At 44.9% G+C, this 25266-nt stretch overlaps 1 protein-coding gene across 1 annotated transcript in view; it reads left to right on the top strand.

Annotated features, from left to right (window-relative positions):
* The window catches only part of SLC1A2 (solute carrier family 1 member 2), a gene marked incomplete at its 5' end in the record, with an annotated part of 45785 nt that overhangs the window by 5795 nt on the left and 14724 nt on the right, over positions 1–25266 (top strand). The window contains 5 exons of the mRNA XM_079786985.1: positions 1794–1962; positions 6576–6702; positions 14899–15132; positions 21104–21298; positions 24962–25096. Coding sequence (XP_079643111.1) covers positions 1794–1962; positions 6576–6702; positions 14899–15132; positions 21104–21298; positions 24962–25096 — 860 coding nt within the window. The remainder of the gene's footprint in view (positions 1–1793; positions 1963–6575; positions 6703–14898; positions 15133–21103; positions 21299–24961; positions 25097–25266) is intronic.

Below are 25266 nucleotides of genomic sequence, written 5' to 3'. Positions count from 1 at the left end.
GAAGCCGAATGGGGAGCGGATGGAAATTGGCTAAGGAAAGGGTGCTTACTGGCGCTCTCTCTGTGTAATGTGCTGGCCCCTGAGCCAGCTGCTTAGAAGATGACGTCACTTGCTTTGAACTCAAGCCTTGTTGCTTTAGTATCTCAGGATAGGTCTGCAGTTGGCTCCTGTGGCCCCTTTGTTCCTGGGAGCATGGCTCTGTTGGTCATGGATGCTCATGGAGTTCTCTCTTTTTAAAAAAAATAAATACATTTTTTTTTTTATTGATTTCAGAGAGGAAGGGAGAGGGAAAGATAGAAACATCAATGATAGAGAATCATTGATCGGCTGTCTCCTGCATACCTCCTATTGGGGATCAAGCCCGCAACCTGGGCATGTGCCCTGACCGGGAATCGAACCATGACCTTCTGGTTCATAGGTCAATGCTCAACCACTGAGCCACACCAGCTGGGCAATCCTGAATTCTGTCTTCATGCCAACATTGCCCAGACCAAGGGGTCTACACCTACCTGTTCCCCACATCACACACTCAGCCTGGGCTTCCTCCCTCCCTGAGCAAGAGCATGTGGCCAGGCTAGCAGAGAGCACCCTGCCACCCCTCGGAGAGCCCTGTGCTTCATTCTCTCCTATTTCAGATCAATTCTCAGACAAGCATTGCCTAGCCTTGGGTCCAGCTGCAGCAGGGTTGGGCCCATAGAGTTTATCATGTAGCACATGCGGAGGAAAGAACTCAGTGGTGGTCAGGCCATCTGAGTTCAAGTTTCAGCTCTGCCAATAACTCTATGACGTCGGACAAGTCACTTGAGTTCTCCGTGCTTCCTTTTCCATAGCTATTCAGGGTTCAGCCATCTGTTGCCTACTACGTGCTGGTGCTGACATTCTAGGACCCCGCATGAGTTCTATTTTAATGCTCCTGGCGGTAGTGTTTCTCTGGGCTCAGATGTGGGTTTTCACAGCACTCTGCACGCAGGGTGCCTGGCACCTTTAAAAATAGAATGGCTGCCACAGACATCGAGGAATAGCATGAGCGGTTCTTGGGAGGCCATTTGCGCAGAGATGCTAGGGGACATCGAGTAAGGCTTGGCATCACTATCTAGAAGGAGCAGATGTCTCCCCACCTCACATCTGGATCTGAAATACAAGCCAACACCCCTGCCGTGGTGGCTGCTGGCGGCTGGCACATCTGGCACCCAGATGGAGATCCCAGCAGAGCCTGGCCCTGGGCGGACCCACACGAGTTGGTCTGTGCAGACTTTGTCCCACAGGAAAGAGCGAAACAGGCAGATCACGTGGTGCTGGTCTACCTCCCACCAAGACCCTGCCCTCCTCTTCTCGACCAGGTTCCATCATGAGGGGCTGGGAGGGTCATCCAACGGAGCCTCACAGTTATGAAGAATGTCCATGTGGGACATTTGACCTTGTGCTGAGGGATAGAGCTACAATCACCGGAATAAAAGAATCAGACACCCCCTCACACACACACACACACACACACTTGAAGCTCATGTCCCATTACTGAAGCTTTCTGTCTGTAGTATGGTACCAATGCGTGTTATAAGCCCTGTAATTGTCATGTGACGAGGACAGTCGTATCCCACCAAATGTGTGTTAAAAAAAAAAAAAAAGAACTCTGTTAAACACAAACATAAAATGTTCCCTCATCTTCATAACCTTGTTTTGGCATTTCCTAATTGTTTTTTAACCTGAGAACTTTAAAACACGTAAGCAGCCAGGCTTCTGGTAACCTTTTAGAGCAAACCTCATCTTTCTGTGTTTTTCTTTCACTCCGTTAGATTCAAACAGTGACGAAGAAAGTCCTGGAGGCACCTGAGTCAGAAGAGGAGAGCAACGTCACCACCTCTGTGGTCTCCCTGCTGACCGAGACTGCGACAGAGGCACCGGAGGAAATGAAGATGGTTATCAAGAAGGGTCTGGAGTTCAAGGACGGCATGAATGTCTTAGGTAGGCAACCTGGTGTTCATCTCCCTGGGGCAGGCATCTCTGCCTCAGAGACAATGGCCAGCCTCTCCTGCATCTCAGCAGCCCAGCAGCCCTCACTCCCTCCTCAGGAAACCAAGGACTCTGCTGTCCGCTAGGTGGAGCAGGAGAGTGGTTGGAGGACCGCTGGGGCCGATAGCAGAGGGATTAGGAAGAGGGAGATGGGCAGCAGCAATACCAGGAGGGGGCATGACGAGTAGAGGTCAGGGATGGGGAAAGAGACAGGATAAACATGCATTGGACACGATCCCTGCCTTTCTGCGTGGCGTTGGCAAGTCACTTTCTCTGACGCTCCATTTCATGCAGTTACACATCCAAATCTTTCATTTCTTGAGCATTTGTGTTTGAGTTGCCCTTGTATACCAGTACTGTGCTGGGCATGGGGGATGTCCCACCCCAGCTCTCACAGTCTATAAACAAATGCAGTGCCATCAGGAACATAAAGTGTTTGTGTCAAAAGAAGTTTATCACAAGGAGACTATCTTGTTTTTTAACTTTCTGGAATTCGAATGAGCCCTTTCCCCTAGCCTGGAACCTTCTTCGCATTTCATCCTAGAGGGTCTTAGACTCTGTAGTTGGACAGACTGGGTTTGGGTCCCTTATGGACCACTCACGGGCTGTCTGACCATAGGCAGCTGCCTCACTTCTCGAGCTTCATTGGTAAAGTGGGGATGGGATGGCATTTCCCTTGCAGATCATTATGAAGCTCAATGAGATTGTGCATGTAGAACACAATTGTACATGCCATGTGCTTCATGCATGTGAGCTACTATCATTATTAAAGGTGAGCTGAGGAACTAATTCAATAAGGAAACACCCTCCCCAGAGGAGAGAGTTCCCCATAATGTGAGCGACTCCAGTTTGCTCAGTTTACTCCCCCAGGGTCCACTCCCTACCTAATCCCCATCCACTATTAGAATGGTGTCTCCAAGACAAGAAAGAGGGACATTGGCCACAAACTGGGGGAAATGGGGAATCTGGGTGGAGGAAGTATGTTGATCCATGCAAGCAAGACTTCTAAGGATTTGAGGGAGAGTCGTTTAGGGAGAGCTCAGTGGTCCTTCCACTTGGCCATCTAGGAGATTGAATGCCCTTGTCTCTTTAGTAGGCTTGTCAGATAAAATACAGATGCCCAGTTAAATGTGAATTTCAGATAAACAACAAATATTTTTTTAGTGTATGGCCCAAATATTACATGGGGCATACTGATATTTAAAAAAAAAATTTGTGTGTGTGTGCCTTGGCCAGTGTGGCTCAGTTGGTTGAATGTTGTCCTATGCACCAGAAGGTCGTTGTATATCCCCAGTCAGGGCACATGCCTAGGTTGCTGGCTCAATCTCCAGTAGGGGGCGTGCAGGAGGCAGTGGGTCAATGTTTCTCTCTCCCTCTCCCTTCCTCTCTCTCTAAAATCAATTAATTTTTTTATTTATTGTTTATCTGAAATTCAAATTTTAACTAGGTATCCTGTTTGTTTATTTCAAATTTGATAACCCTACTTCTATTTATCCAGAATGGTCTGAAGAGGTAGGGGGAGAAGAGGTGGGATTGTCCAGCTACTGAAAAGCAGAAATTTCAGTAGAGATTTTTCTTTTCTTTTCTTTTCCTTTTTTTTTTTTTTTTTGGCCTGGCAGGAAGCAGGTTGGGTAAGTGTTGAGTAAGTAGGAGTAAGGGTGGTGATAAGCTGATTTGGTTGCCAGGCAATAGAAGATAAATAAACACTGTTGACATCAGTGTGAGATGAAGGAGGAAGGAGAGAGGAGAGAGTGGAAGAGTCCTCTGAGAAGGAGGGTTTGCAAACTTCCTCAGCATCCACCCCTGAGTAGCTCACGTCTCCCACTGCCCAGATATCTGTGACTATTTCGGGACCTTCCCAACTACCCTTGCTTTCCCAAACCCAGCGGTCCACATGGCTCCCTGGTCTTGCTGGAGGAAGTTGAAGCCATGAGTAATTCCAGAGCTTTGGAGTGAATCATTCAGAAGACTTTCAAGGTCGTTTCCAGACTCTCGCAACCTTTGACTGTACTGGGGAGTTTCAGCACAACTCACTACTCTCTCAATCCCAGTGACCGAGTCTGAGAGGGCTTTGTTCAAATGAAGCAGCACCGTGCCAGAGTGAGTGCAGTGAGTCAGTGTTTCCAGAGGGAAATCGCGAGCTGGACAGGGGTTTCAAGTGCACTTTGAGGCTCTGGAAAGCCAAGGGACGTTAGGCTGCTGAGAAACTTCCCATTTACAAATCACGGCTGAAATAACGGTTCTTTCCATGGTTTTCCAAAGGCGGAGATGGTGAATTTCTGTGTGTTTTGTTTTTGGCTTTGGGAAGTCCCAAGGATCAATCAAGCATTGCAATAAATAAAGATAAAACCCTGGCTCTGGCCTCACACTTTTTTTTAAAGATTCATTTCTTTCCCAGAAAACCTCCAGAGCACTTCTGGGCTGCACACTAATCCCAACTGCTTAAATCACCTGTGGGAGAATGCGCCTTTAATCCAGTGCCTTAGGCTGCTCGACCCACTGATGGCTCCTTTAAACAGCTCTCTCTCGTACTCAAGGATACCTCCAGTTTCTGCTGACGCTGCAAGGGGAACTTTTTAATTCCAGTTCTTTGGGACTTTGAGAACTTGCTCATTTTCTCTTAAATTTTCCAAGTGGGATTAACCAAGTAATACTAGCTGCTCTCGGCCAGAAAGTTCAGATTACTTCTCGCCATGCACCCCGCATACTCCTCTCCCTGGGCTCAAGAGAAGGGCTTGAGGATAGCGTGGATTTGATTTCGTACATTGCTGCTGAGTTAGGCCACTCTCTCCTGGATCTAATTCTCATTGAGCCCTTGCGTTCATGGCCAACAACTCCCTTGTAAGTCACTTGTCAATCTTCTTGGCCAGGAGCTGAAAAGGGGAAGAGTAAATGTGGAGGATTAACAAGCCCCAGTGCAAGTACTGGATTCTTTTTGCTGAAGACGGAGAGGGTCCAGTGAAGGGCAGCTGAGTAATCTGGCTTGATATGTGCTTGGTGTGGGGTGGAAAGTGGATTTGGTGACTAGGGAAAAGGTGAAATCAGAGTTTCAGAGAAAGAATTCCTCTCTAAGAATCAGATTATATTACAATTTCCCTGATATAGCTCAAGACTTTACGTATAACTGGACACCACAGGAAACTGGCTATCAGAGGGAGGGACTGGAAGTTAGGCCTGCCAAACTAGCACAGGCTAAGGGTGGGGAAGAGGGGGAAGGGAGAGGGGAGAGAGGCTGGCCCTCTGCAGGTCAGAGAGGAAAGGCAGATGGGCAGCAAGATCCTGTAGCCAAGGGGACAAAAACATTGATGTATAGTCCTTGCAAGTTGTCAGAAATGGAGCCCCAATAGGAGCAATACTGGGCCAGGAGGGGCGGGTGGGTGGGCACATGTTGATTGGCAATCAGAAATCCAGACAGTCCCCAGGCAGTCATGGGGACTTTTGTTAGCCATGTTGTGTACTCCATCCCAGGGCGATCTGAGTGAGACTCCAGGCCAGACTGGCGGTGGTGAGGAGAGAAAAGCCAGGCCTTAAAGGAACTAAAGTATAGGGTGGGTTCCTAGCACTAAAAACTCAGGCACAGGGAATGAGGCAAAAACAAACACAGGAATAAGACCTAAGGTTGAATGTAGGAGTTGGTCGAGGCCTTACTGCAATTTGATGCTAACATTAAGAGACGGGGATGGAGCTCCTCAAATCCTCTGGTGGGGGTGTTAAGATGGACCCTGGAGGCTGAAGTGGGGCTGGACTTAGATGTAAGCAAACTGATAAATATCAAGTGAAGGGAGAAGGGCTCAGGGGCTAGGAAGTAACAAACTCTAAATTCTGTCTTTAAGATCCTGAAAAAAATACAATTTTAAAAAGCATTCTTATCTTTGACCATGAAAAAAAAAATATGATGAATTAATAACTAACAGATTAAACCCAACAAACTAGGTCAGTTGGGGTTTCCCAGCCGTTTTGGATTTCTCTTTGCTTTCCATTTGATTTCTCAACATTCCTCTTCCTTCTTAGGTTAGGCAGTAGCCGTAGAAAAATAATGTTATGTTTAGCATTTTCCTAGAGTGAAACATACCAGCCATGCATTAATTTGGGATAACCCCGAACCAATATAGACATAACCCTGGCAGAGGCTTTATTGGCTAATTGGTCTCTCCTATTCTCATATTGACTCCAAAGTATGCATGCTAATCACCAAGTCCCAACAAACCTTTTTTTCATTAATCTATGCACTAATAAAATCTGCTTACACATTAAACCATAAGTGAGGAGGAGAAAGTAGAGAGTACTTTTTAATTTGGAATGAAAATGAATTCATTCTCTTTAAGGAGCTAACACTGCGGATAGTTCAACTGGCTCAGGGACAGTGTTGAGGAAAGCCATCATTATTGGGGGAAGGTATGACAAATGCTTTTGACATCTAATGCTTTTGTCTCTTCATGCCTCATTCACAGGGTGGGTAGCAGGCATGAGCATGTGGCTCCATACATCGGGGATGGTAAAGAACAAGCAAGAAGAAACACAGACTTTATAATGTGTCCTTCTGTGCAATGTGATTCACCCAACAGGTCTGATAGGGTTTTTCATTGCTTTCGGCATCGCCATGGGGAAGATGGGCGACCAAGCCAAGCTGATGGTGGAATTCTTCAGCATTTTGAATGAGATTGTAATGAAGTTAGTGATCATGATCATGTGGTGAGTGGGCTTGTTCTTCCTTCATTGTGGCGGTGGGGGTGGGGGTGAGGAGGTCTTGGGGTCCCCAGAAAATATGAGAGCCCCCCCAGCAGGAAAGAGTGGGTTGGGTGTGGACCAAGCAAAGAGCTCTCTGGAAGGATTTTGAGAAAGGGATGCAAATCTTTATTTATTTATTTTTTTGGAGTTTCTTCTAAAAAATGGGATGGAAAAACTAGCCCATGGGCCAAATTCTATCTGTCATTTGTTTTGTATGGCCTGATAGTTGAGAATGGGTTTTGTGTATTTATTTTGCTTGGGGGGAGGGGGGGAAATCAAGAGTAATAATGTTCTAAAATGCACGGACATTATATGAATTGACATTCAGTGCCATAAATAAGGTTTTATGGGCACCAGCTTACCCCTGCTTATTTGCATATTGTCTAGGGTTGCTATTGTGCTAAACGGCAGAGCTGAGTAGCTCTGACCAAGACTGTGTAGCCTGCAAAACCTGAAATATTTACTGTTTAGCCCGTTCCATAAAGAGTTTGCTGATCCCTGTCCTGGAAGAGGAAAATACAAGAGAGAGAGAAAGAGAGATAAGCTGGAAAAACCAATCAGTAATAATGAAGCTGAGCAGTATCAGGAAATTAAAATAAGCCCAAGATACCAGGGATTTGGCATGACCCACTGCTCCAGTATCCTGGTGTCTGAAAGCAGTGCATCTTTGACCTAGTTACTCATGACACAAATAGAAGAAAAAAGGCAGCTCTCAGACCATGCAAGCAAAAGTGAAATCACAGAAGATATATTAGAACTGTAAGTACGCTTAGGAATCTGGCCACCTCTAGTTATACAGAAGAGAAAACTGTGGCCTGAACACACTAAATTTTGATTCTTTAACATCATGATGATGGTAATAATAAAAGCTATCATTCATTGATTTTCTTTTATCATCCAAGAGCCAGGATAGGTGCTTAGTACCTATCAAATGTAATCCCAACAACCTTGCAAAGATGAATTATTATTCCCATTTTACAGAAAAATAAACTGAGGCTCACTGGGGTGGATGGACTTGCCTAAGATTATATAGCTAGGGAGAGCTGGAGTTCATCATATTGCTATAAAAATCCTTGATGGGAAAGTGGGTGGGAGACTTTCATTTGAATCATCTAAGCCAGTGGTCGGCAAACTCATTAGTCAACAGAGCCAAATATCAACAGTACAACGATTGAAATTTCTTTTGAGAGCCAAATTTTTTAAACTTAAACTTCTTCTAATGCCACTTCTTCAAAATAGACTCGTCCAGGCCGTGGTATTTTGTGGAAGAGCCACACTCAAGGGGCCAAAGAGCCGCATGTGGCTCGCGAGCCGCAGTTTGCCGACCACTGACCTAAGCAATAATGTTTCCATTTCATTTCATGTGTGTTTGTGACCTGTGTTCTGAAGTCTTGGGGTAGCCCAGGAGATCATGAGTGTCCACTCCTTCATCAAGGAAGCCGTGCCATCTTCTGTTGCTGGAACCTTCTAGTGGTCCCGAATCTGACAGATTTTTACATGCATTTGTTTCAGACCTTTATGATGGTCCTGTATGCCTGACTAGAAAACAAAACAAAACAAAACATTAGACCAAACCACATCTGTGTTCCATTGGCCACAGGAATTCTGGGTGACGAACTCCCCATCTCTTCATGTCCCAGTCCTACCCACCTTCGCCCCCAACCTCCCTCTGGTCCTCTTCCCCTTCTCTGTGGTGTTCCATGAAATTTTACCATCTTTCTTCTTCTTTCCTTGGTCCCGGCTCCCACCTTACAAAGGCAAAAATCTATTCTTGATTTTTTAATCTCCACCAAATGGAACACACTGATGTGCCTGTAGTACTAAGGTCTTAGGAAAACTTCAGAACTGAGTGGACTAGCTGAAGACCCCAGAGTCTCAGATCGTGAAGATGGTCTTCGTGATTTCATGAACCACATTTAATACACCTGGCTTGTTCAGATCATTGTTTTACTGTGTGGTTGTCTGTTGTACTGATTCTGCCACTTCTTCGGGTAATACTAGGTTTCTGAATATTTCTTTCGTGTGAAGATTTAAAGTCATGCACAATATGATGCTGTAAAAATTTTAAAAAGTCTTTTCAATCCATTATGAGCTCACAGAGAGTTTAATAAATGGTGTTACATCAAGCAGGATAGAACTCTTGTTTCCTAGACCTTATGGCAGAATGAGCATCCTTGCCCTTAAAATGCAGTTCAGATCTCTGTCTTATGATGCTAATGATGTGGGTGTTGTATGAAAGTTCCTTCCTTCATCTGCACCAACGTCATTTCCACTGAGCCCGTGAAAGAAAGGGAATCTTCTAGGAAATCAGATGAGTCATGGGATAAAATGCAGCCTTTCTTCTCCCCAGGGATAGAGAGAGGGTGGTGTGAATCAAGAAGTTTCCTATTCACTGAAATCAGAACTCCTAAAGATGTAGCATCATATCCCAGGAGATATAGAGCAATTGTGAGTCAGGAATAAGACCTACGGGATGACTTCTGACAGCTGTTAGTTATCTCATCTAGGCAGTCAGGAGGGTGTTACAAGATATGAGATGCCAATTCTGCACATTTCTTTCATTCTTAAGCTGCCTTGTCAGCATTTGATAACAAAGAGCCAACCACTCTTTAACTGACTCCCTCAAAGCTTAAATAGAGTTCTTGGTGTATTCTTCTCTATGTTTTAGTAAGAATAGTAATAATAGCAAATTTAACATTGAGGAGATTATTATTATTCTAATAATTATTAAATTATAGCTTAGCGTAATTAACTTCTTGCCATATGCAATTGTACTATTTCAATTACTGTATTGCACCTATTTATTACTGAGAAGATAATAATAACATTATTATAACCATTATTTTTAAATACATTTTTATTTATTTCAGAGAGGAAGAGAGAAATTAAAACATCCATGATGACAGAATTATGGATCAGGTGCCTCCTGCACACCCCCAACTGGGGATCTAGCCCATAACCCGGGCATATGCCCTGACCTGGAATCGAACCGTGACCTCCTGGTTCATAGGTCGACACTCAACCACTGAGCCACGCCGGCCAAGCTATAATCATTACTAAACCATACTAAGACTCACCAAATTCCTGAATTAGTCTTACTACTATTCCAAGTACTTTACATGCATTAACTAATTTACTTTTTACAATAATACCTAAGAAAAATAGGTACTTAGTTAGCCCCATTTTCCAGATGAGAAAACTAAGCACAGAGGTTGGCTTGCTCAGTGTTGCACAGCCTAAGTGATAGGAGCTGCGTGGAAGTCGTACCTAACTCAGCTTCTGTCTGACTTCAAGCTGGATGGAATCCAGGGTCCTCTTCCTACTAGTATTACCAGCTGTGTGACTTCAGGCAAGTTAAACACACTCTAACCCCCACCTCCTGATCTGTGAAATGATGGATTATAAAATCCACATCAGAGAGTTTCTGTGAGAATTAAGTGAAATTGCGACCAATAGTTGTGGAACTTTTCCTCCGTGCTGGCACCTGTCTAAGCACTTTACATGCACTAGTATTTTTATTGTTGTATTTTGATTCATATTACTACCATCAATTCAATCCATAACCTTCGTTTCTCTCTGTTATGGATTCTTTAAGAAGCCTGCAAAAAATCTCTGATTCTCAGAAAAGAGAGAGAAAGTGAGAGACCCTTGATTTTGGTGTGATTTTCATATCCTCATTTTTTGCCAAGTTCTTTCAAATATTTTTTAATCGTAAAAACTTAAACAGAAATGGAAACTCTTTATAATCTCACCATGATAGAAACATAAAGTAAGAAGTGAAATCTTTGCTCACCTTTTCAATTATCCCTCTAAGTTAACCCACCATCCATCCATCCATCTATTCTTTCACTCCACAAATATTCCTTCAATGCCAATAAGAATTTCGGACACTTCTGATATAATGCTAAATAAGACAGAGAAAGATTCCCACCCTCATGGAGCTTACATTCTATTGAAAGGAGAGAGGGGGAAAAATAAAAGGAAGGAAACAAAAATCCATATAGTAATCACTGCTACGAAGTCAGTAGACTGGGAGCTGGGATAGAGAGTAAGGAGTGAACTCTCACAGGTGGGGTCAGGGAGGGCTGTCTGGGAAAGTGACTTTTGATGAAGACCTGAAGACTGAGAGAGAGGCAGCGCTAGAAGAATCAAGAGGAGAATTTTCCAGGGGGAACAAAAGGAAGAGAGTCAAAAGGAAGGTCTGGAGTCGTTGGAATGTGGTTGGTAAGGAGGGTGGTGGTGGAAGGTGGTGAAGTTGGAGAGGTGGGCAGCCCACAGGGCCCCACAGGCCACCGTCATGAGTTGAGCTTTTATGCATTTGCCAAAGGCAGTCCCCGGAGGGTTAGCAGCCTGGAGGCTCTATGAACTAATGCCTTTTCCATTCTGATGAAAAGTTCTAACCCACATATGGTAACTCTCAGCCAAAGTCACTCCCTGGATAGCCAGACCACCTCTCCCTAAGTGGGCAAACTGGAGATTTGTGTTCCTTCCTGAGCCTGAGCACAGACAGTGCCTGCAAGTAATTGGAATGTATCTTTAACTCTTTATTGAGCTACTCCTCCAAGTCTGCGTTCTCTTGAAATCCATTCCAAACTGGCAGGCTGGCATTGCTGTTGGAAATGTGTGGGACAGAATCAGAGTGGCTTTATGGCAAGACTGAGACATTTTTTTAATTCATTGAAACCAAAACTCCTAAAGATTTAACTCCACTTACCTCCACTCCAAGTGTCTGGCCTACCATCTGTCCTGTGCCCGAAAGTCCTGAGTGAATTTAGTGGGTTAAGACCAAACAGGCCTTGAATAAACTGAAGCTTAGTAAATGGTTTCCAAAGGCTAACCAAGCAATATCTGCATTACCTCAGTTGCAGATCAGATTTAATTCCTTGGAACATTGGTTTCCAAGCACATCAGAATTACCTTGGGAACTTGTTTAAAATGTTAATGTCTCAAGGCCAGCTCCAGGAAATTCTAACTCAGTAGGTATGTGATGGGCTTGGGGAATCCATATTGTTACCAGGCACGCCAGGTGACTCTGAAGCAGGTGTCTACGAAGGCACAGAGACACTGACTGAGCTCTGGGTAGAGAACCCAGAAATGCTGTGAATGAGTTTGTGTTTGGGGACTAGAGAGCAGACTCTAAGAGAGGCATCTTGGTGGGAACCTTAGGATGGCAAGGACGGAGGGACAAAGTGCCCAGAGGAAAGAATGGGTGATGAAACAGTAAGGAAGAGACTCGACAGGCCAGTCCTGGATGAATTGATGACTTTGAAAACAGTGCCCAGAGCTAAAGATACAACCAATCTAAGGGCTATGAGCTCTGTAGTTATTTCCTCCTCATTTAAAAACTGGTCCAACAATTACTGGGCATCATTTGGCTTCAGAACATTCGCTGGAGCCCTCAGCTTCTTCATGCTCGTTGGTTTATGGCTTTGATGGTTTGCTTCGGCTCAGAAGCTTCCAGTGGTGACCTTGGACCCTGGGCATGTGCCCTTTCTTTTCCATGCCGGGTCGTTTTCAATGAGATCATTCATTAATATGGAAACCCAAGAACTGAAAAGCTTCAGCTTCTGAGTTGAGGCTTCAGCTACGTGTTTTAAAAACAGGTGCAGAGAAGTAATGGCCCTAAAATATGTCATAAAACATACTCTTTCCTTGCCCCAATTAATGCTCATTCTAGTTCCGGAGATCAAGGTGTTGGGTCAGCTAGAGCCCTGCTTGCCGTATTTATTTCCCCTAACACTCTACCTTCTGGCCTTTGAATACACCCCATTTATAGCGGGAACTCCTGTTTCTTCCAGAGAGCTGAGTGCTCCGAGGCAACCTGTTACCTCTCTAATCCATTTGGCTCTGGTTCAGGTGTGTTCTCCAGGGGACTCTGTAGCTGGTCTTGCTTGGCAAAGAGCCTTGAAACCATTTTCTCTCCAGTCTACAAATTGTCCCCAAAGAGCGGGAAAATTGGATGGCACCCCAAACAGCGTGTGTGTGTGTGTGTGTGTGTGTGTGTGTGTGTGTGTGTGTTTTAGACATCTTTAAAAGGTGATGGGTGCTTTGGAAAGAATTAATCTCTTGGCTTATGAAGACAAATGCTTGCTGGCTTTATGGGAAGGCACATTTTGCTCAGTTACTTAAAATCTCAGGGAACAAGGAGCTGGCCCCCGAGATTCCCCCGCTGATCTGTGAGCTGTTGTGACCACAGGCACGGCAGCAGCATGTAAAATGGTGGGAAAGCCAGGGCTTTAAAGACATGACCTCCTGATGCCTGCGGAAGCAGCCCTCACACGTGGTCAGCCTCCGCCCCAGGGAAAGGAGAAGTGCGGTTACCGGCAGCAGCTCCTCAGGGAGGAGGGCAGTTGCTGTGCTAATGTCCTAACGAATTCATTCAGTTACAACGTGCCTCTTTCAGGAGAAGGTTCCTCTTGAGAAAATATTTTGCTTATAAAAACATCCACACTTGGGTGACAGTAGCCTGTGAGATGTTTTAGAAAGCCTCAGTAACTCAGACTTGACTCAGTAAGCATGGGTGAGGAGAGGACACAGGTGTATCTAGGGAAACAGAACATATAAGGATTCCTGTGTCAGGCGTCAGAGAAGTAATGGTGCTGGCAGGGATGGGGGGAAGATGGTTGACAGTGCCTACATGTGCGGGTTCACAATGTAATCCTCCCAGCAACCCCTGGAGGTTGGAGGGGTCTCTCTAAGCCTCGACTGGCACATCTGTAAAATGGGAACGAGTCACTAAGCAAGGTCATGCAGCTGGTAAGTGGCTGGATGAGCTCCATGTTTTATGTAATTGTGTATATGACTCTCTTCTACTCCGCACAGCTTCCCTGTAGCCTGGGAAGGGCTTGCTCCAGGCACAGTTACAAAAACAAACAAACAAACAAACAAACAAAAACAAAACAAAAAAACACCAACCTCCCGAATCTGTCATAGGTGCTCTCTCCCTTTTTTGGCTCCCTTACTCCAGTTGGGAGCCCCATCCCAGGATTTCATTTTCCTCAGAGACTCATAATTCTTAATAAGATCGCATCGTTCCCACAAACATTTTCATTTCAGTCAGACAGTGTTGCAGCCTGAGCAAGTTCAAGCTCCAACAGCCCCAAATTGGGCAAGAAAAAAGGGATGTCGCCAAACATGTGACAAATACCCTTGAAATGAGAGAGAACATGATTAGCTTACTGAAGAGTGAGGACAGCAATACATTGCTCCCAAGTGCTCTGTAAAATAATAATAATGAAGATGTTAAAATGAGCTTATATAGGATACATCGGTACAGAGTGAATCGTCTGCTTATCTACAAAGAGCTACGGTTGCTCATTAAAGGGAAGTGGTTTGGCTTGGTAAGGGGGGAAAAACCCTAGTCATGCAGGTTTACAGATCTGAGATTGTTCTCTTTCTACTTTCATGGTCTTGGGCTGGTTATCTAACTTTGTCCAACCTCAATTTCCTCATTTGCCAAATAGAGATAACGATACCTATATTTTAGGATTATGGTAAGAATTAAATGAGGTGATGTGTGTGGAGGGCTCTGTTAGAGAGCCAGTGTTATTGCTAGAGTCAGTATGGAAAGGAATACTTTCAGACTTAGAAGTGATAAACCACATTTCTCTCAAGGTACCGTTTGACTCAGATGATTTTCTTGTTCTGTGTTCCCCCCTCTCTCTTTCTCCCTCTTAAATAGATTTCCTATCTTCCAAGGTGAAAACAAAGCAAATTTACAAACACCAGTTCATAATTTGTCAAAACTCTAATGAGCTTTCTGAGAAACTCAAAATTTGTTCCCAAGTTTCAAGGCAGGAGCTGTGGAAAGACAAGTCAAACAAGACTCACAAAGATGTAACCTGTGGTCTCTCAATGTTGAGATTGGTGCTTCCCGAAGAGATGGTAAAGCTTGTCTCCGCTATTCCTAAAAAATTGCCTGAGCAACAATGCTTGCTTTTGGATTTTTTATCAGCAGGAGCCACCAAATGGGCCAGATTTCAGATGATGCAGTTAGTCTGAAGCAACATGTGGCATCTACTGAGTCTCATGCCTTTTCAGCAAAACTCTGACCAAATGCAAAGTTTACATCAGGCTGCAGCAACATAGGAAGGCCCAGATGTAAGTTCTGAATCCCATAATGATTTCATCAGTGTTTTCTTTTCCTTTTCTGTGTTTCAGGTACTCCCCGCTGGGTATTGCCTGCTTAATCTGTGGGAAGATCATTGCCATCAAGGACTTAGAAGTGGTTGCTCGGCAACTGGGGATGTACATGGTCACGGTGATTGTGGGCCTTATCATCCATGGGGGCATCTTTCTCCCCTTGATTTACTTTCTAGTGACCAGGAAAAACCCTTTCACCTTTTTTGCTGGCATTTTCCAAGCTTGGATCACTGCCCTGGGCACCGCTTCCAGGTAGAGAACCCAGAAATCACCTTTCTTTCTCTCTGCTCACTGTTTTACCCTCTTTGCCACTTCCTCGTTTTCAAAATCCTTCCCAACACAAAGTTCAGTGAGAACACTTTTCACATCTTAGTAAGATATTTTTTGAAAAAGGTGAACACTTTGTATTCTGGACTCCTACTAGGAACTTCTGAGCTTTCTTATCAACATTTTTGCTGCTAGGCAAACTGTGTTGGAAACATGACTTCACATGAAATTTACCAGATGAATGCATGCTTTCTATATGTATAAAAGCCTAAGTGACCATTACAACCAGTTGACCGGTCACTATGATGATGCACTGACCACCAGGGGGCAGATTCCCAATGCAGGAGCTGCCCCCTGGTGGTCAGTGTGCTCCCACAGCCAACCTCCCATGGTCCCTCCCGCCCCGCCCCCCTCCGCTGGCCAGCCCCCATCGGCCCCAATCGCTGGCCAGGCTGAGGGACCCCACCCATGCACAAATTCGTGCATCGGGCCTCTAGTTAATCTATAATGCCTAACTTGCCACATGTAGCATTTAGTTATTTTAAATGTTCTTCAAAAGGGTATAACAGGGTATTGTTCTATTTAAGAAATTCTGCCACCTGTGATTTGAAAAAAATGCTATCACAAAATACAGTCTATTGGAGTAATTTTTTCAAAAATGGGAGAATGAGCTTTTAGAGGATAAATGGTATGCTGGGTGAGAGTTTTCAAACAAACCAGAAATCAGTCCAGTCTTTGACCTTTCTGCTGCATTGATGTTGAGAAAATCAGGCTTGACATTGACTCGACATTCTCCTTTACTAACTAGTTCAGCCACCTCAGAAGCCAATGAGGACCCAGAGATACTCAGAGAAAACCATTTTTTTATATCATCTTGGACTGAATTTAACCAAAACAAACAAGCACAGATACATAAGACATGCCTGGTAATTTATTCTTCCGGTCTGCAGTCGTGGTTTGTATTTCCTTGGGTCACAAGCTAAGACTGAGGTCATGAAGCAGGTGGCAGGGAGGCTCAGCATTATCTCTGCAGCCACGTCGGCAGGCCCTTGTGGCAGAGCCCGTGACCCCGCGCTGCCAGTGAGGTGGCCGCTCCGTGACACAGGGCGACTGAGCAGGCAGCCAGGTTTTCCTTAAGTGACCTAACAGGCACATGGTGGTGACTGTTTGGGAAGCCAAAGTATATTTCCATGTTGCAAATCAATGAGGATTCAGGACTAGTAGAATGTGGAGTTTCAGGAAAATCTGAAATCTAAATCCTGGGCTCTAGATTCTGCATCATTTTCTAAGGTGAAAGGAAACACTTCAAAATTTTCTTTTTCTTTTTGGGGACCTATACATTCCCTATGGCTATGTATCTCTATCCATAAAGATCCTCTCTCTTTGGAGAAAAAGTAAATCTTTTTTTTCCTCCTCCAAACGTAAAAACAATTATGTTGAGTTTTATGTTTGCTTTCTGGTTATGAGCACGGTATGTGCTCCTTGTGAAAAGTTCAGACAGTGAATAAATTTTTGAAGAAGACAATGAATATCACTGAAAGGTTAAACTGGTAGTGCGCAGGCAGTCTAAATAGCCATCTCAGACGGTGAATAAAGAAAAATTAAATTTATTTAAGGAAAAGGGGATAGAGGAATGAGGCTGTCCAAAGGGAAGGGCTACACAGCACTGAGCCAAAGGGCATTGGGGTCATGACCGCAGCAAAAATATACTTGGGACAGTGAAACAAGGAAGGGCACCGAAGAAGTAACAGCAGAGCCTGGGCTGGACTGCTTTAGCTCACTGAGAAGTCAGAGAAAAGGGGGCCTTGGAGACAGGCTCAAGGGGTTAACCCAGGACAAGCTGTCGCTGCCCAATGCTCCCCTGGTTGCAAGTCTTATGGGGTCCCATGGAGGTTAGGGGATACATGCCTGTGGGGGAAGGAGAAGGGAAGAGGGAATGGCATGGGCATGCGCCTTGGAGGGAGAGTGCAAACTGGGTCCTGCATCGTCAGTGCATCAGGGGTATATTTATCTCTTTCTTGCAGGTGGGAATCTTAGGGGAGGGCTCAGGGGAGTGTGTCAATAGAAGGTTCATCAGCTTTCCAGGTGTGGTCTTTCAGGGTCCAGGTCTCCACTGGTTGGTCAGTGTCAGGGCAGGGGATCATAAGTCAATGCAGCTGGTCCTGAGGCAGCCACAGTGTCACCTGTCTAGTTTTGCTACTTTTCTGGGCCTGGAGCTGAAATACAACTGAGGCCTAGATGTTATCTTTAGGGAGGAAAAGGTCAAGGGGTCTAAACCGCCTGACCAGTGATATGCTCAGGGAGCATAGGTTACTCTGGAGGCGAGGTTCTTGTTTTCCCAGTTTTGCCCCTTGGTAGGCATCCGGGGCTTTCTGCCCTGGTGAGTTTCTGTCCCTGGAGCATCGTCCTTGCTCTGCTCCTATCTAACAATCACCAGTGATCCCACCACCCAGGGATCATTGGTGGTAGGTAACCTTTTAGTTAATCTTTACAGTTACATAGCTTTCCAGTCCTTACTATACATAGATATGTAGACTGCTGTTTTTCACTGGTCAACACATCATAAAAATTATACCTATCCTATAATATAGATCTCTCCACTATGTAAAAAACTACATAACAGTACTCTGTATGTACCACACTACCGCCCCCATCACACCCCTTGATGTACATTGAAGGCGTGTCTATTAAACTGGACGGTGACAAGCATCCTTGTAACTACATCTCCGCGAGGCTGTCGGATGACCCTCTCAGGATAAATTTCTAGAAGTGGGATTTCTGAGTGCTATGGTCAGCACGTTGGTGGCTTAAAACCTATCGCCAGATTGCTAGTCAGGAAAGTATGTTAGTTGAAGTCCCACTACATGGGTGTGAGAGGATGCCTTTCACCGCCTACTCACCCGCACCAGCGGGTATCAGTTACCTCAATACTTTCCAGTCTTATTGTGAAAAGTGATCTCATTGGACTTGCATTTCTTTGATTACGAGTGAGAGGAAGCATCTTTTTGTGTTCTTATTGACCATCCCGCCCTCCGCTCCCCCACTCTGTGAATTGTTTGTGACCTTAATTTCCTGTTGGGGTATTCATCCTTTTCTGATTGGTTTTCAACTCTCTCCATGTGTCAGAATATTAACCCGTGTCAAATGTGACAAATAAGGTCTCCCTCTACTTTGCATTTATCTTGAAATTTTACAATACTTTCTGCCAATAGAAGTTTTTAATTTGTGTGTCGTTGGAGCGGTCAGTATTTTGCTTTAGTATTTAGAATTTCAGTTTTGCTTAGGAACATCTCCACAAAAGATTATAAAACATTACTTTATATTTTGTTCCAATACATTTATGGTTTTGATCGTGAGAGTGTTTCAAAAATATTACTATTACCCTTTCTTTGAATAACTAGACATGTAACCCAGTACCTTTACAAGACAAGCTAAATCTTAAAGGCGTGTTTGTCTTTAAATCAGACAAATGCTAGGGTTATTTGACCAAAGCCACACCAAATGTGAGACCCTTTTCTCCTCCTTACCCTGTATTTCATTTGAAAACAGAAAAAGAAACCAGTGTGGTTTTAATCTTCAGTTAAAATGTGGATGTGGAATTTTTTTTTTTTTTAAGAAAAAAACTTTTTAAGCCAATGTGACAGGAGTCACCCTACCAAGAAGTCTCTTTGCCATCATGGCCAGAGGGGAAAATACAGAGCCGCAGGACAGCCAGCTACATATCCTTCCGCCCCTGGGACCTTGGACTGAATGGGGATGTGCAAGGGGCTGACCTGCTTTTCTCAATGGGCACAGAGGCCAGTGTCAGGGAGGCGGACGGAGGGGGAATGGCCTGGGACACACCTCTCTGCCTCCCTCCAACTCCAGTGCACGCTGTTAAAACTAACCTGGGGGGAAAAAACTCTCAAGTATCTGATAGTTATTATTGGCAACATTTGAAGACTGTCATCAGCCATTGAGGCAGGAGCCCAAAAAACAATGGATGTGGAAGGACAGGAAAGAGTTAAAATGCTCAGGAATCAGTTTGACTTGGTTGGGTATATACGGATTGTGAAGGCACACAGCCTGTCCCGTATAGAAAGGGAGAATGTCTTCATGCTTTATCAGTATTTTCCTTAATCTGTTTAATTATCTAAGGACCCCTTGGATGACATTTTGGGGACATGGATGAAATAATACAAATTAACGTATTCCAGTCCTCCCAAAAGTGTCCTTAGAGTCACACCATTGATAATCCTGGCCGCCAGCCATGGTTGGTTGGGCAGCCATTTTGGGCCAGTCGTGGTGTCCTGGCAACCTTTCGAAGGGGTCCCAGAAAGGGTGGAGGGGGAAGGTGCAGGTGAGAAAGGGACGCTAACTTCTCATGAAAGCAGTGGGGACAGCCAGCCAGGTACCATGGCATATCCACCTGCGAATGAAGCCAGACTCCAACTTCTCTCCCTGGGTTTATTTCTTCTCCCTACCTAAGCCCAAGGAGGGGGCCCGAGACAGACCCCTAACCTGAACTCACAAAGAACGTTCCAGTCAGATGACTCTGGCTTCTCTAGGTTGGTATTGGTAGCTTGTGGGTCAGTGGTTTGATAAGATGCAGGTTTAGGTGACCTGAGTTTTACAGCTTCCACTTCCTTGGTTCGGAGCGGGCCCTGGAACCTGCATTTCAGGTAGGTTCTCTGAAGGTGATGGTCCTCTCCCACTCTGAGAAACTGAGATCTCAGCAGGCGACAGTGCAGCTTGGCTGGAGCCCTAATTCTAAATAGTAAAAGGAGGAACTATGACTAAGGATATAAATGCAGGAGAGAAAAAACACACCAAAAAAAACAAGAGAATAGGCTCTGCCAACATGGCTCAGTGGCTGAGCATCAACCTATGAACCATAAGGTCACGGTTCAATTCCCTGTCAGGGCACACGTCCGGGGGTGTGGGGCATGCAGGAGGCAGCCAATCAGTGATCCTCTCTCATCATTGATGTTCCTATCTCTCTATCCCTCTTCCTTCCTCTCTGAAATCAATAAAAACATATTTTAAAAAAACCACACATGATAGAATAGACCGCAAAGCACTCCAGTGGCACTATGAGTATTCTGCATTGCTTTTCATGTCCTCCTACCCTCCCAGGCACCTCTACTAACATGGTAATAATATCCTGGCCTTCCGTAAACCTTATCCTACAGGTCTCTTGTTTTAGAAGACGCATGACCTTGTCAGGCATTCTGACCTGAGAGCTGGGTCATGTGGTCATGAATCCCCATGACGCCTGGGAGGAGTGGGAGTGAAGTCACTCCATATTGGGTCTTTGATGAGCTACAAAGTACATGCTTTTCTGCCCTATGTCTTTGGAGAGACTGTAGAGTTGGCCATTTATCAGGGAGTTGGAATGCCTGTGAGGGTCCCCCGTGAGTTGTTAGGAGCTTGGGTTCAGGCTGAATGGTGCTGAATGTGTTTGTCTTTGCAAAATTAGCAGGCACAGCTCAGGGCAGTTCCCAGGGGCTGGACGCAACCCACATAGTCATCTTCTTGGAATCAGTGCCTCTAACATGAAATTATGGGTCATTCAATAATTCCTCATTCCATTTCACAGTTGACAGCTGATTCTTCTCTGACCTTTTTTCCCCCTTCCATTCCAATTAATGTGGGCTTCAATATTAATCCAAGATGGAAATAGTGACCAAAGGGAAAAGAGAACTTGCAGCTCTGAGTAGATCTCAAAAAACCTGAACCAACGAAAATATTTTGCTGCCTATTAGCATGTTAATAAGAGTGAATTTGAGCCTCCAAATTACTCGTTTTCAGTTTGGCTCCAGACTCTGCATTTTTGCATGTCACGTTGCTCAACTGAAACAGAAGAACAAAGACGTGGTGGTGGCATTCAAGTTTCTTTGTTCTGCTTCTCTACAGTGGACCTAACTCTTCCCCCTCCCTCCTTTTCCCTCTCCTTCTCTCTCTCTCTGTCCCTCAGTGCTGGAACTTTGCCTGTCACCTTCCGTTGCCTGGAAGACAACCTGGGGATTGATAAGCGTGTGACCAGATTCGTCCTCCCGGTCGGAGCAACCATTAACATGGACGGTACAGCCCTGTACGAAGCCGTGGCTGCCATCTTTATTGCCCAGATGAATGGTATTGTCCTGGACGGAGGCCAGATTGTGACCGTGAGGTGAGTGAGGTGGGTGGGGCGAAGCCCTGAAACAACCTTCTTACCTTGTCCCCTTCCACACGAACTCTCTTTGACAGGGGCCACTTGCATTTCATTTCTCCTGGCAGGAGAATGATGAAGGAAATAACAGAGGAGAGGAATGACTGGCCGTCTCAGAGGGAAAAGATTGTGGCAGGGGAGAAGCAGGCTCATACCAATGCCTTCTGCTTGTGTTGGGCATCTGAGATTGCTTTGGAAACTTGATATTATTTGAATCTTAACAACCCTGTGATGTCGCAAGGCAGTTATTCCCTATGCTCGTTTAATAGATGAGGAAGTGCAGGCTTTGAGGGGCTTGGACGTTTGTCCAAGGCTACGTCATTAGTAATGAGCTAGCAGGGCTGAGTCTGGGGCCAACGCTATCTGATTCTGGATCCAGTTTGTCTTTCATTAAAACATGCTCCCTTCAGCATTCCAGGTGGTGATGGATGAAATGATGAAATACTGCAAGGAAGAGATTCCTCAGTCAACATAAAACATTTAATTGCAAATAAATAGCAAGTAGTTTTGTTTTTAATAAAGCTATTTTTACCATATGTATCATTTAAAAAATTTAGAAGGAATACTTTTCCAAGAGATCATTAAAAACACATGGCTTCTCCATAAACTTAAAGATCACACCTACTTGCCTATATTAATTTATCCAATTCTCACAACCACCCTGTCAGCTCAGGCGGCTATAATAAAATACCACAGACTAGACGGCTAAACAATAGAATTTATTTCTCATAGTTCTTGGGTCTGGAAGTTCAAGATCAAGTTGCTGGCAAATTCAGCTCCTGATGAATGCCCTCTTCCTGGCTTGCATATGACCTTCCTCTCACCGTTTTTGCTCACATGGTCTGTCCTTCATGTGTGGACAGAAATAGCTGACCTCTTAAGTTTCCTCTTATAAGGGCACTAATTTCATCATGAGGGCTCCACCCTCATGACCTAATTACCTCCCCAAAGCCCATCACATTGGAGAGTGGGGCTTCAACAAATGAATTTTGGGGAGATATAACTCAGTTCATAGCAGCACTATAGAAGAGCCTCAGTTTCCTCATCTGTATAATGGGAACAATCATCACACAGTCTAGGGAGGTTGAGAGCATTGTGCCTTGTACATAGTCACCTGTCAATAAATGCTAGCTACCGGAATTATTACTGTTATTGATACTGCATGAAATATAATACTCCCAGAACATGAAAGAAAAATATGACAGCGACATAGTGAGGGAAGACATGCTTCAGGTCAGAGTATCAGGCCTTTGAAATCATGTCCTAACTGCATGTGAGACTGCCAGCCTCCCTTGCTTTAAAACTCAAAGATGAAAAGGGTGCCTTAGTGAAGCCCCCTCTTTTGGAGCCAAGCAAAGATGATTTCTGGTCCCTGAGTTCTTGGCCTTGAAGACAACCACACTGCCCATCAAGTTCACACCATTAAATGAGAACATAGAGATGGGAGAATGGACCAGTGACCAAGTGGTTGGGATTCATTAATTCAGAGTTTTAATGTGGGGAGGAATCAAGGGACAGCAGGAACAGCATGGCATTGGAATCAGGCAGGCAAGTGTTCAAATCCCAACAGACCATGTTTGAGCTGTGGGACCCTACGTTTCTCCACCCATCGACCCATGATTTCCTCATGGAAAGCAAGTACTACCATATGAGCCTTGCAGAGCTATCTTGAGGTTCTGCTAATGTGTGTGCAGTGCCTTGCACAGCATCCAAGAACCAGCCCTAGAGACGTGAGCCAGGGAGGGGAAGGACAGGAAAAGGGACGGAGGAATGGAGGGGAGATCACTGCTCAGGGAGCTTCTGCAGGACTTAGAATTGCATGGACACTCAGCCCATAAGGACATGATTGGGGTGGAGGAACTGAGGGGGACCAGCTGCCAGGAAGCATTCTCTTTGTAGAATTTGTCACACACAACCAAGCGGTAACCAGACAATGTGGCCATAGTGCAAAGGCATGTGTAAGAGTGACTCATAACAGAAGCAGCTGGGGTTGTAAACGGCTGAGGCCAAGGTCATTGGAACTTGGGAAGTTCCCCTTCCCTGGTGCTTTATCCATGTCAGGGAAGTGGCTGAGAATTCCCACCTTCCAGCTCTTGGGGTTTAAGGGAAGTTTTCATTGCAAAGCAGCCTCACCCTGTGCCGATTTTTCAGTAAGAATAATATTGGGCACTTATTGGGGGTTACAATGGTATCTTCTAAGTGCTTTTTATTTATTAGCTCCTGAGGACCCCATGCGTGAGACCCCATTATTATCTCCTTTTCACAGATAAGGAAATCAAAACACAAAGAGTTTAAGTTGCCTAAAGTCATGTGGTGAATAAGTGGCAGAGCTGGGATTTGAACCCAGGTCGTTCAACTCCAGAACCTTCAATGATGATCATAGCACATTGCTACTTCCTGTGACCCAGATGGATCCAGGGAAAATGGAGTTCTCTAAACCCTGACACCAAGACTGTATTGGTGGGGCAGGGAAGAGTACAGAAGAGTCCTGTAGATTCCTCCAAGGGAAGGTGTCTTAACTGTAACAGGCCTAAGTGTGGAAGGAGGACAATATGGGAAGATAAGGCTAACCACAAAATGTCCCAGGTCTTTCCTTTCCTCATAGTGAGATTAGATAAATTCAGGTCCCTCCCAACTGGAAGACCCCAGGATTCTGTGCTTGGTTGCACTCATGGTCTAGACTTGCTTACCCCAGTTTAGGAGCCTGGTGGAGTCCCTCTAGAAACTCTAGAATTTTATTACTGCAAAGAAATCAGCACCCCTTTCTTTCCAGCACCCACAAAAGCAAGTTTGGAATCTGTATTTTTCAGAAGCATCCTTCCATTTAGAAATGACAGCTTTTGTAAACGGCACCTAGAAAGGAGGAGACAAAGTCACTGCCCTTTGCTGGACCACAGAGGCCCCTGGTGTTTCCACAGGGAGCATGAACCCTAGATTAACCCCTCTTCCAGAGATAACTTCAAAATGGTGCTGGGTGTGCCCTTGGCATTGCTTGGAAAGCAAATGACGAGATGCCTCAAAAAGAAACCTTCCGTTATTTCATTATCATTTGTTGGCACCCTCTGTCTGAATGATGGATTTTCCAGTCCATGATGAACTGTCCAGGCATCTGAAGCCTAATGTCATTTGGAATCTGTTGATTTGTTCCCCCGATGTCCACTGGGTCTGGATATTTGCTATTCTGAGTTCTCATGTTAACATTGGCAATGGTCTCAGATTCTTGCCACGTAGTCCAGAAGTCTCTGGTGTTCAAAGAGACATAAAGGCGTAAGCAGAATGCAGTGGTGTTCCTGTGGGAGCATTAAAGTGACTTGTTTTTCTTCTTTAATATTTCATTACCTGATTTTAGAGCCACGCTTATTTTATTTTAGCCTGTGATAACTAGGCTACTGGAATATCACGATGGGGATAAAGCTCCAATCCATGAATATATAAGTTTTCATTGCAGTTAAGCAGAATCCAAATACACTCAAATTCCTGGGTCTTGGAACTCTAGATTTTTCTATTTCTTGGGAATAAAAGGGAATTTATGATTGCTAGGAACATGAAAGCTTAAAATTGGCAGAGATGATTTTGCCAAGGCCACTTTCTCTTCCTGTAACCTGACCTTTTCTGTTCTCACAGCCTCACGGCCACACTGGCAAGTGTCGGAGCAGCCAGTATCCCCAGTGCTGGGCTGGTCACCATGCTCCTCATTCTGACAGCCGTGGGCCTGCCAACGGAGGACATCAGCCTGCTGGTGGCTGTGGACTGGCTGCTGTAAGTGTTTGCGCATGGGGTTTTGCTGGGGACGTGAATACTGCCTCCAGGGGTGAACTACATGCTAGGTTGCAGCCAAGAGCTTAGCTGATCCTTTTTGCAGCTCCCTCGCTTCCTCCCTCCCTCTTCCCTCTAACATTTACTGAGTGCTGATTTGGGAACCAAAGGGG

Source organism: Cnephaeus nilssonii (genome assembly GCF_951640355.1).
Source record: "Cnephaeus nilssonii genome assembly, chromosome: 13".
Classification (NCBI taxonomy): Eukaryota; Metazoa; Chordata; class Mammalia; order Chiroptera; family Vespertilionidae; genus Cnephaeus; species Cnephaeus nilssonii.
Note: the sequence above shows the minus strand (reverse complement) of the source record. Positions and strands in the feature narration are given on the sequence as shown.